Here is a 12,429-nt window from a genome sequence, read left to right on the forward strand (position 1 = left end):
ACAACAGGTGAGGGAAGGAAGAAAGATCAAGAAAGCCACCTAGGGGGAAAGACTTAAACAAAAGTATCCTTACTCCAATTTGTACAGCTTTGGGGGATTTTCTTTTGTAGGATACAGCTGGGCTGTACTGTCATTTTGCCTGTTGCTGGGTTGCTGGACTTAGAGCCTGGCCACAGCTACCTGATCTTAATCTGTAAGGATACTGTTGCTGGAGTTCTTATAGCCCCATCTCCAGAAAACAATTGGAATAAACACAAGATGCATTCTTCTCTCAAATATTACACTCTAAAGAATTTTTTTTTTTTTTTTTTAAATCTCAGACCTTTTTCCTATGTATCCAAGGCTAAATGAATTCCCTCTTTCAGAACACTTCTACATACATAACAAACCTAAATAGGCATCAAGGCCTATTTCCAACACCCAGGTACAGACCAACCTCATTCTGTGCCTCTGCGTCCCTTGACCCCAACTTTCCCTTAGCTCGGTCCTTGCAGAGCTTATCTGGAGTTGTCCAAAAGCTTGAAACCTACTCCATTATCCAGTTGGGGAAGCAGGAAGTCACCAGTCTAAGTTAAGAGACTCAAGAACAGGTACCACTCACCAGTCCCCACCCTGCCCTTGGGCACATGCCTACCTGGGACTTGTCGGAAGGAAGATTGGGATGCACACTCCTGTAGCCCTTGGCAGCAAGTGAAGATGGCTGGGCATTTCCATTGGCATCAGCACTGGAAGAAAGCCTCCACTCATCTGAGAAATAGGGAGGAAAAAAAGCTCTCACTCACAGGGAATAACTCCCTGGCTCCCCTGTAACTCTGGGGTCCTTAGTAGAAGGCCAGAAAGGCGAGAATGCAAGAGAAGCCATACCTGCTGAAGAAGGCTCTGGCTCCAGACCTACACGTGGTGCAGAAAGGATGGAAACAAGAAAAGGGGAAAAACAGAAATGGTTACATTTGCAGGAAACAAGCATGAACTGCATAGAAGGTTGAAAATCCAGCACCCCGTTGTCTGACACAAAATGCCCTCAGTCACGATGGCCTGATTACCATAGGAACCCACTCAAAACCATGATGTGCTCACAGGCACTGACCTTTGAAAACACAAGGCACACATTCACAGGGATGAAGAAACAATTGTTACTTGACATTCTTATTTTACAGACAAAAAGGCAACAGAATTCTCTACTGTCCAGTCCCTCCTCACTGCCTCTCATTCCCCTTCCTCGAGCCTGCTGTGGGCTCAGAATGACCGCTCCCAACCAACTAACAAGCCCAGGAGAGAGAGAAGTGGATAAACACTTTTTCCAGGGGTGATGGTGCTGGGCTAAGGGACAGAACATGACTTAAGCCAGGAGGTATCTGCTGCGATAAAGACTTTTTTTCTCCCTGCCTGCTTTTCTTCTTTCCATTAAATGAGCCACATAAACGTTTCAAACTCTAATCACCCTTCTTGAGTGTTCATCACATCACAAAGCACCCTTGTCTCCCTTCAGCCTTCCCAGCCACTGCCTGATGCATTTCAGAGACCCTAAACTTCTCCTAGTTTGATCCACGTAGCACACAGCACCATGAGGCAGCAGACTGCAGTGGTTACGAACCCGACTGGAAAGGCAGCTGGGCCTCAATTCATATCCTGGGTCTGCCACCTAAGGGTTCTATGACCCTGAGCAAGTTATAAGCCTCAGTTTGCCCATCTGAAAAATGGAGATAATGATATGCCTGTTTTATAAGTGTTGTTAATAAGAACATATATGCATGTGAAATGCTTACCACAGTGCCTGGCAAAGTTCAGAAAATGTTTGCTATTTATCATCTACTGTATCATCTCTTGTCTCTACTCTCTATCCTTGATCTAACCCAGGGGTCCAGAGACTTTTTTCTATAGAGGACCAGATAGTAAATATTTTAGGTTTCATGGGCCATATGGTCTCAGATGCAACTACTTGGCTTTGCTATTATAGGACAAAGGCAGCCACAGATGATATGTAAATGAATGAGCATGGCTGTGTTCCAATAAACCTTTATTTATGGACACTAAAATCTGAATTTCATAAAATTTTCATGTGGCATACAATACCATTCTTCTTTTGATTTTTCTTTCAACCATTAAAAAATGTAAAAGCCATTCTTAGCTCGAGGGCTGTACAAAAAAAGGCACAGGCCAGATTCCGCTCACAGCCATGGTTTGCCAATCCCTAATCTAGACAAGCCTTAACCCCTTCCTCTCCCAGGCTGTCTCCTCTTGCCTTATCATGTAGAAAAAGAGGGACTAATACTGCAGCCTCACTGCCCACGCCTCCATTTCAATGTGGGTCCCTCAGGGGCTAGACACGGGCTTTCCAGATGCCAAGCTGAGATTTACAGACATTACTGAACACCTCTCTAAGTGCCACTGTGAGTCACTGTTACCCCCACTTAGTTTTAGTTCAGTGTACACAACAACTCTGTGAAGTAGGTAATCACTCTCCTTCATGGATGAGGAAACAGAGAGGCCAACTGACTTGCCCAAAGTCACACAGCCAGGAAGTGACAAAGCAGTCAGCCCAAGTCTCCAGAATCCACATCTAGCACCCTGCCTACCACCTCCACAGCCACCAGCCTCCCCATCAGCCAGGAAGAGGATGCTATGCTTCAGAGAGGTGGTGGCAGCCAAAAACAGCTGGAGCAAAAGGCAAGGTAGGGTAAAGGTTCTGAGTGATTGGCATTCACGTATAGCAGTGGTGTGGCTGCATCAGGGCTTGCTGAAACACAGGTGGCTGGGCCTGGCTCCCGGCGCTTCCGATGCAGTAAGTGTGAGGTGAGGCCCGAGATTTTGCATTTCCAACAAGTTTGCAGGTGATGCTGAGACTGCCAGTCCATAGCCGACACCAGGAGAACCACCGATGAGAGGTACACTCAAAAACTTCCTTATTCTGGAAAACTAGCCGTATCCATTTTATTTTTCCCCCTTTAAACCAGTTTTTAAATTCAGCTACATATTCTTTTAGCAAGTTGCCTGTTACATTTCTGCCACTTCCTTATGGACAATTCACTGCTATTTGTCTTCTCCACCCCACAAAAACCGCATGCGGTCGGCCCTCGATACCCACGGATTCCACATCTGTGAATTCAACCAACCGTGGATCAAATATTGGGGGAGAAAACAAAGAATAAGAAAACAATAATAATATAACATTAAAAAAATACAGAATAACAATTATTTACATAGCACTTACATTATATTAGGTGTTATAAGTAATCTAGAGATTATTTAAAATATACAGGAGAATGTGCATAGGTTATATACAATGTCATTTTATATAAGGGACTTGAGCATCCTCAGATTTTGGTACCTGTGAAGGTCCTGGAACCAATCACTGGCAGATACCGAGGGACGACCATAGTTGGGAAAGGTACAGGACATATGTTTTGCTCACATACTGCAATGTACCGGCATGTATAACCAGGAGCAAGTTCACTAGCCATGCTAAATTTTACTTTTCTCATCTACAAAATGTAATCCTTACCCCATACTCCTCACAGGGAGTATGATTCTTTGATTCTCTCCAATCGAAGAACTGGAGTATCTTTGAGAATCAAAGATCAGGTACGTGAAAGTACCTCTGAGTGCACTACACTCCCTGTCGCATCCAGACGGCTCCCTGGCCCAGAGCTCCCCTCACACCTGGCAGGCCCTTAAACACCTGGTGACATGCCGTGACAATGGTCCACTTCCTCCCTCACAGCTATCACTTGTACTGTTCCATCTTCTTTTCTAAGTTGCTATTTCTAGTCCACCTTTGTCAAATAAGTCTATCAAATTTATTAGATTTTTGCATATACTAACGTCAACAGGTTTTGAATGAAGGGCTATCTAATGAAGCATGTAAACTTTGTACATGGAACTGGGGACACATTATTTTGCCCACTTTCTGGTTCTCAGTTGGGTTGGTTCTATTCAAGTGATGCTAGCAAACAGCTATGCCATGGAAAGCTGAGATGTGAACTATTCTTCCAAACCTCCAGGTATCATGAAACCTCCAGGTATCACTGTGACATCAGATTGCCTAGTTTCAGCCCTGAGTCTCTATCTTGCTAATTGCATATCCTGTGGCAAATGACCTGGCCACATCTGTGAAATGGAGGTAATATCTACCTCTTTTGAATCATGAGGACTAAATGAAGGTATCTGGCATAAAGCATGTGCTTTGCAAAATCAGAATTCAAAGCATAAGGGGGGAAAATAACCATGGACAAGAATGAGCATTGTTGATCTCTGCCATGTGACAAATAGCTTTAAGAACATAAGATCCTTATGGATACATCCACTTTTTCCTCTCACTCCAAGTCTTTAAAACTGTTCCCCTTCCCCTATCCCAAAAAGGCAGTTCCCAGGACCTCTTAAATGTTCCTTTCTTCCTTGTTAAAGGAGAGCTGTATTTCTGACATCTTACTATCCTTCATCTATTACCTCATCTTCTGAACCTGGAAGGTTGGTAGCAGCCTGGGGCCATCTGTGCCTGTGTGCAGCAGTATGAAATTTTGCACACACAATCATCCATTATTAACTCCTGATTGAAGAGACTGTCAAAATGCTTCTTTCAATAAATGTTACCTTACAGTTCCCAAGGTGGGGGGAGTGCCTTGGAAAGTTGGATCCTAGAGAGCTTTCGCAGTCCTGAGAGACCTACCCCTTCTGTAAGACGCATAATTTACTTTGCCTTATCTTTTCCTCCAGCTGTTCTTTATTTCAATCTTTTCTGGCCTGTGGCTGTAGCCTCCTGATATTTTATTTTATCTCATTCTATGCTAATTTCATTTTGACCTGTTTTAAAGTCTTTTGCTGATCAGTCAATTCTTCTTGGGATCTTAGGATAATTTTCACTGACTGAGTCTTGATGTGTTCTGGTAAGAGTATTTAAGAGGTAGATGACAGATGTTAATAGTGAGTCTAAGGGTGTTCCAAATCTTATTTGTGTTTATTTTGTATTCATGCTGTATAGCAGAGAATTTCACTTTATCCAAAAAGAAGTCTGGCCTTGGCCCTCAGCTTTTGGGATGTAATCTCTGAGCTCCTGGGAAGTCCTGCCTGATAGGAGTGATTTTGTTTATCTGGGACTTTGAGTCACACTGACTATGTGACTTGGGGTGGGGCCTTTGAGCCACTAGGAGCTCGATCGATTAGGAAGTTGGACTGGAGACTGAGATCTGCCCTGTGGGCAGTGGATCATGCCTATGTAATGGAGCCACAGTAAAAATGCTGAACACAAAGGCTCGGGTACATTTCCTGGTCGAAAATGCTCTGAGAACACTGTCACACATCACTGCTGGGAAATAATATGTCCTGACTCCATGCAGAGTGGGCAACAGAAGCTCCGCATTTGGTACCTTTTCCAGACTCCACCCTATGTGCATCTTCTCTTGCCTTTTAAAATCTGTATCCTTTCCCTATAATAAACCATAACCCAGAGCGTAGCAGCTTTCAATATGTTATGTGAGTCCCTCTAGCATTGCACCAAATCTGATAGTGCTTTTGGGAATCCCCTGAACTTGCAACTGGCGTCAGAAGGGAGGGTGCACTCTCGTGAGGACTTTTCCCTCCAACTTCTCAGCTGGCCCTAATGTTCACACGTATACTCATCAAAAACACTCGAATTTAATGGAGGTACGGGGTACCTTTAACTGCTTCAATGTTAACCTTCCTATGGTACCTTTTTGCTACTGCCATTTCTGGAGAGCAAATGTGAGAGTCAAACCAGAGGAAATAATTTGACTGTGGGTCCAAGAATCTTTATGTCCAAAGCTAACTTTGCATTCAAGAATCAGGCAGTAAGGACTGGAGCCAACTGGTACAGAATTAACAAAATATAAGGGCTGAACTGGACCTTGGCACCTAAGTCAGAACACAGGAATTGATACATCAAGCCACAAGATCTTTAGACTATACCAAACAGGAAGCTTGGTATCACACCCACCACCAGCTCAGGCTCCCTGTCTGGAGTGAAAACACCCTGACCTGGGACATGATCAAGTCACTCTGAACCAATATGGCCAACGCTCAGACCTGGTGTGGCAATGAGGTCAGGAGGCAGGGATAAGGTGATGAGGTTTCTCCTGGGGGCAGGGAGTCGGTACTAAGATTACTGCTATTCCTTTCAGATGGTTCTGATCCAAAAACCAAGGTCCACATTAAGAGATGAGGAGACTGATCAGGAAGCTGTGGTCAGGGATCTTGAGTTAAGCCACCAGTTGAATGGAGGAGTCTGGAGAATGAGTGTCAACTGGGCAATTTCCAGGGCTCTCTCTGTCACTCCACCCCCAAGAATGTCTCCATTCTCTCAAAGTTCACGTGGATGCAGATGGCTTCCAAATCCACACACTGGACTCCAAATTTCCCCATTAGAAACATTCTCCTGGAAGTCCTTCCCTTGCCAAGAAACTCAACATGTCAAAAGATGGAATTCAACATTCTTTTCAGCACTCTTCACAAATCCCTCCATCTCCGTGAGTGCCACAATTACTCTCCTAGACAACCAGGGAAGACATCTCCTGGGCCACATGGAGTCTTACCTCTCTGTGGTCCTTAAATACACCACAAGGAGCCCTGTTCATTTCATTCTCCAAAAGGCACTTTGACCCTCAGCCTCTGCTCTTCACTCCCATTGCCACCATACTAGGGTAAGACCCTCATGGCTTCAAACTGAAATTATTTCAAATCTTTAACAAGCCTCTTGACCTGCAGGAACTAGAATGGTTACCCTTAAAGAGCACTTGCTTTGGGCCTGTGCCAAATGCTTGACACGAAAGAGCTCATTTAGCCGGGTGCAGTGGCTCATGCTTGCAATCCCAGCATTTTGGGAGGCCAAGGCAGGTGGATCACAAGGTCAGGAATTTGAGACCAGCCTGGTCAACATAGTGAAACCCCATCTCTACTAAAAATACAAAAAAAAAAAAAGGTAGCCAGGTACGGTGGCGGGTGCCTGTAGCCCCAGCTACTTGGGAGGCTGAGACAAAAGAATCGTTTGAACCCAGGAGGCAGCGGTTGCAGTGAGCTGAGATCGTACCACTGTACTCCAGCCTGGGTGACAGAGTGAGACTCCATCTCAAAAAAAAAAAAAAAAAAGAGCTAATTTAATCTCAACAACTATTATGGTCATCTCCAATTTATAAATAAGGCAACTGAAGCCCTGTAAGGTGGAGTAATTTGTCCATATCACGAAGACAGTAAGTGGCAGTGCTCAGCCTCAGTACAGAACTGTGTAAAACCAGAACTATATCAACTCTCCCAGGTGAGGGGGTTGGGACAAGGACTAGAAATAGGGGGCACTGCTGAAATGTGGGTATCAGAGGGCCAGGTAGGGACTAGAGCTTCCAGTCCAGGCAAATAATCAGCAACCTGGACACCTATAGGCATTGAAGAAGGTAGCAAACAGGGAGCAAGTCAGTGAGGAAGCAGAGAGAGCAGCTGGGGGACAAATGCTGTCCCTGGTGAGAAGGGAGGGAGCCAGATGTCATCTGACATTAGCTATCTGCAAAGGCATTGGGAGTAGGAAGCAATCCTTGGCAAGAGCCATCCACCGCCTCACACTTGGGCTCCCAGTCCAGACTGGGCATGGCTGTCTGCAAATACTGCTGAAAACTGTTATAATGAAGCCAGGGAAGGCCCAGGAGCTCCCAGGCCCCAGGATGGGACAATAGACTGGTACAGGCCAGCAAGTTGTCAATCTGGAGGTTGACATGGACACTGTCAGAGTCAAGAGCCAGCAGGATGTTAGCCAATAGGTAGCATAGTAAGGGGACAAGATTTCCATTCCTGAATTGTCTATACTCACATTCTCTCTCTCTTTTTTTTTTGTTTTTCTTTTTGAGATAGAATCATGCTCTGTCTTCCAGGTTGGAGTGCAGTGGCGTGATCTCACTCACTGCAACCTTTGCCTCCTGGGTTCAAGCAATTCTTCTGCCTCAGCCTCCCGAGTAGCTGGGATTACAGGCATGCACCACCATGCTTGGCTGATTTTTGTATTTTTAGTAGAGATGGGGTTTCACCATGTTGGCCAGGCTGGTCTTGAACTTCTGGTCTCAAGTGATCCGCCCACCTCAGCCTCCCAAAGTGCTGGGATTACAGGTGTGAGCCACTGCACCCGGCTTACTGACATCCTCTTTTAAGCCCACTCCCCAGTGTTAACCCATTCTAGCCTGCTTCGTACGCATCAATGAGCATGTGGGGTTTTTTTGTTTCCTCTACTCAAACCCAGCTTGTTCCTTTTCATCCAAACTGCCCTCCTGTACCATCTTAAATTTATCACCAATCAAAAGGATTCCATTTGTGTCAGGCTAACTTCCAAACTTCCTAAGGTCACAGAGCATTCTGGAGCTAGAAAGGCTTGGAAAGCATCTGGCCCAAGTTCCTCATACTTGATATGAGCTCAAAGACACTAGGACTTACCCACAGCCCGAAAGCAAGATGGCTGACTACAAGTCCACACCTGACTCCTGTTGCAACATACTGCCTTTTTCCTCACCTTATGTACCTAGAATTGCTCTCTTTTCCTCCTTTCTCATCACAATTCCAAGTGACTCACTCAGCACCTGGCACATAGATAATGTTGAATGAATGCTTATTTGGATTCGATGATCTCAATTTACAAAGATGAACTTACTGTAAGGTGTGAATGACTGAGAGCTATCCCTTAATTCTTCCAAGTATAGTATTTGCATTTTAAAACAATCTGGTGATGGTTTGGTGAAAAAGATTTGGTGAAGTTTCTTTTCACCACATTAGTTGGTAGAAATTTGTAAGACACAAATGTATTTTGGGACACGAGAGTGTTTCCAAAAGTGCCTCAAATCCACACACAGGTCCGGGCAGGGTGGCTCACACCTGTAATCCCAGCACTTTGCCAGGCCGAGGCAGGTGAATCACTTGAGCCTACCAGTTCAACACCAGCCTGGGCAACATGGAGAAACTCTGTCTCTACAAAAAATATAAAAATTAGCCAAGTGTGGTGGCGTGCACCTCAGCTACTTGGGAGGCTGAGGTGGGAGGACAGATTGAGCCTGGGAGGTCGAGGCTGCAGCGAGCAATGATTGCATCACTGTACTCCAGGCTGGGCAACAGAGTGAGACCCTGTCAAAAAAACAAAAGAAAAGAAAAGAAAAAGCAAATCCACACAAGGTACTGGTAGCACAGGCGTGCACCTGGTAGGCATATTTGTGTTCTACGTCAATGCCATACTGTAACCACTAGAGGGAGCTCCAGGCTCCCTCTCCACCACCTCCATTTACTGCCAGAGGATGGGACAGCCGGTTTGTAAGGTCATTTGACTGCCCATAAGGCCTTTCTCTTTGCATCATCCCTTAGGATTCTCTTTTCTCCAAATGCTCTCTAGCTTGGGAGCTGGGTCTTCCCAGTTAGGCTTGGAGAGGCTGGATGAGGTCAGCCTTAGAATAAAATAACTTTGCCTTCTCTCCTCAACCCCACCTTTCCAGTGGGTTAGGAATCAGGGCTGGACTCAGGGATGCAGGACCAAGAAGTTACTCTGTTGACTTTCAGGGCTGTGGGCTGCTCGGGCCTGCCGTCAGTCTAAGGATAAAGAAGCCCTCACGGGACCAACATCACCAGAAAGGGGTTTGTGCTCAAACCCTAGCCTGGCCTCATCCGCCAGCATGTGACCCGGCACCTGTTATGGGTGGCTGGGCAGGAAGAAAGTCAGTTTCCAGGATGCTAGGTCTGGCCATTTCCATCCTACATATCATATCTGTCTTATCACAACACACTAGTCTCGCTGCACCAGAGGGATCTGTGTACCCTACTATCTTCTCTGGTTCCAAGGGAGTGGTCCTCCCCTCCATTCAATTTCTCCCTCCCTTTCCTTCAAGAAAGCAAGCTCCCGTCCCCTACAGCAGCAGCTCTCAGATGCGGTCCTTGCACTAGCTGCATCAGCATGACCTAAGAACCTGTCAGAAATGTGAACCTTCAAACCCTATCTCAGACCTGCAAGCGGGAACCCTACATTCTACAATTCCAGGCTGGGGCCCAGCAACCTACCTTTTTACTCCAAGTGATTCTGATGCAGCTAAAGTGTGAAAGCCACTGCCCTACAGAGTGGAGAGGTGCTGTCTCACCCTAAACTAACTGTGCCTGACCTCAAAGTCAGCGTTTGCCAACTCCCAGAATACTTGGGCTGTGCAAAGTCGTCTCTGGAGAGGCCAAAATAATCTAATGATAATCAAATAGCAGCTAACATGTAACAGTCTATTCCATGCCACCAGGCATGATACACAGCACTTCATACACTTCTTCCTCACGATAATCCTATGAGGCAGGTGCTATTATCAACCCCAATCTACAGTTCATTAGGGTTGAGAGAGAGTGAATAACTAGACCAAAGTCGCACAGCCGACAGGTGGTGGGGGCAGGGTGTGCACAGACATCTGTTGGGTTCTGAAGTCCCAATTCTAAAACTCAATACCTGAGGTTTCCCAAGTGATGGGTTAAGGTGGGGAGATGGGCTTCATGTGGCTTCTTTGATCTCCCTTTGCTCCTAGTTTACACTGGGCCTTTGAACTACTCTCCTGATCCTGCTCCTGCAGCTGGCTGGTGATCATCCCAGGCCTGAGCCCTGCCCACCTCTGCTTTTCCGGGAGCAAGGTCATCGAGTCATCCACATGTCTCAGTCTCCCCTGGCTGCACCTCCAGCCCAGCCTAGACAGGTCACAGTGAACCTCTAGGAAGCAGGGATGAGCTCTAAGAAGCCCAACCTCTAGCCCATCCCACTGCTTATCCCCTATGCCCTAAGCTATTTCAGTCTGCTTGAGTGTAGTCTGCAGAGTACTGGCTCTTGTCACAGGATGACCTGCTCAGTCAAAGCTAACATAAAGTGGTGGTCATTGCTGTGCCTTCACCCGCAGCACGTGACTGTCAGTTTGAAGCTTTGACTACTACCCATCCAAAGGACCTGACTGTCCCAGGGGTCCCTAAGAGAACCCAGAGTTATCTGATGAACTCACACCCTCCTGAGCAAAAACACCAGAGCCTCCTCCCGCCCTTCCCACGTGGCTCTGAACATCTTCCCCAGCCTCAGCGCACCTGGTTTGCTTTCGTGTTGCGGGGTTTCCTGAGGGCTCACAGGGCTACTGCTTGGGGTTTCCCTGTAGGAAGACGAGGCCCGGAGAGTCACCGCTCCCTTCCCAGTGCAGATTTTTGTAGGATCCATGTCTGAAAAGAAAAGGTCCAAAATTGAAGACTGAATCCAAGACTCCTGAAGGATTAAAGGACAGTTGGTTAGCAAATTGTTACAGCTGGGGAATGAGATGAACCTGGTTATAGCCACGCGAAGTCTTTGAACACTTGTGGTCAATGAAATTAATCTGTGGGTGGTGGAGAGGGGCAAGTTTTCAGAGGTTTACTGTGCATCAGGAAGTTAGGGGAACATGGCGGCAATGGTGAGTTCTGAGTAAATGGATGAGTTACAATATCAGCTGAAAACATTTCAAAATGAAAGCAGGTTTATTCCTTTTATTAAATGAAGTTTAGGTTGGTGAGCAGACTTCTGACCAGTTAGTAAGGCACAGTTCAAGAAAGAGTTTATGAAAGACGTTTCAAGCTTCCAGACCATTCTTCTCATTGAAGACCAAGTTGGCAACTAAGGAAGTTGGGGGGGCGAGGGCAGTTCCATGGAGAACAACTACTCCTTGCAATTTTCCAGTGGGAAAAGGAAAAGCAAATCTCCTTGGATTAGCAAGTCAAGACTCCCGAAATGCTGAGACAGAAGGATATGCTACCTGGCAAGAAAGCTCATAAATGACAGCCTCACTTTTCAAACATAACAAAGAAAACAGCAACAAAAACGACCTGGAAGGCTAAATCCTTCAATGAGTAGTGTCCACCGAGCCTCAGCTGTCTTCACAGGGTCCTGGCGTCTCCTACAGTTTCACTAGGGCCTAATAACAGACGCGGGTCAACTTCGAGAGTTTCCTTGAGAAAGATTTCAAAATACGCTTCAAAAGATCTGAATACCATCCTGCAGGAAATCAGTCACGGAGGCAGGGCACCGGGGCAGACCACACAGTTCTGGGAGGCACACGCACTGAGTGTTTCTTTTTGTGCAGCTGAGCTATGCAGAACGCCACAGTTTTGTTTTGTTTTCAGACTGCTCACAGCCTAGATCCCTGACCTAAAATTGTCACAATTAGGATTACAGGTTGATGTTCAGGGTGTGCGTTTGGGCAGGATGTGAGTTCAGACACCCGACTCATCCCATTCCCGTTCGAGGGCAGAGAGAAGCAAAGCCTCTTCTCTCCTTGCTTTCCACGCCAGCAGCCCACTTCCAACAACTCAGGGAGAATGATCATTAACGTTAGACAAGAGAATGGACCTGCCTCGTCAGCACCTCTTATATTGAATGCAATGCACAAAACGCACAATGTGTGGCAGGGCAAGTGTCAGCCTTGG

The 12,429-nt window shown here is 46.2% G+C and overlaps 1 protein-coding gene across 20 annotated transcripts in view; it reads right to left on the minus strand.

Moving 5' to 3' along the window:
• The window catches only part of SORBS1 (sorbin and SH3 domain containing 1), a 251,288-nt gene that overhangs the window by 111,305 nt on the left and 127,554 nt on the right, over window positions 1-12,429 (minus strand). For 14 of the 20 annotated variants that reach the window (XM_038009330.2, XM_073019193.1, XM_073019201.1 and 11 more), the window contains 3 exons: window positions 11,065-11,193; window positions 865-891; window positions 635-747 (listed from right to left, as the gene is read on the minus strand). In XM_038009330.2, coding sequence (XP_037865258.1) covers window positions 635-747; window positions 865-891; window positions 11,065-11,193 — 269 coding nt within the window. The remainder of the gene's footprint in view (window positions 1-634; window positions 748-864; window positions 892-11,064; window positions 11,194-12,429) is intronic. The other 6 variants (XM_073019200.1, XM_073019203.1, XM_073019198.1 and 3 more) reach the window with 1 other exon arrangement.

Source organism: Chlorocebus sabaeus, chromosome 9, assembly GCF_047675955.1.
Source record: "Chlorocebus sabaeus isolate Y175 chromosome 9, mChlSab1.0.hap1, whole genome shotgun sequence".
Lineage (NCBI taxonomy): Eukaryota > Metazoa > Chordata > Mammalia > Primates > Cercopithecidae > Chlorocebus > Chlorocebus sabaeus.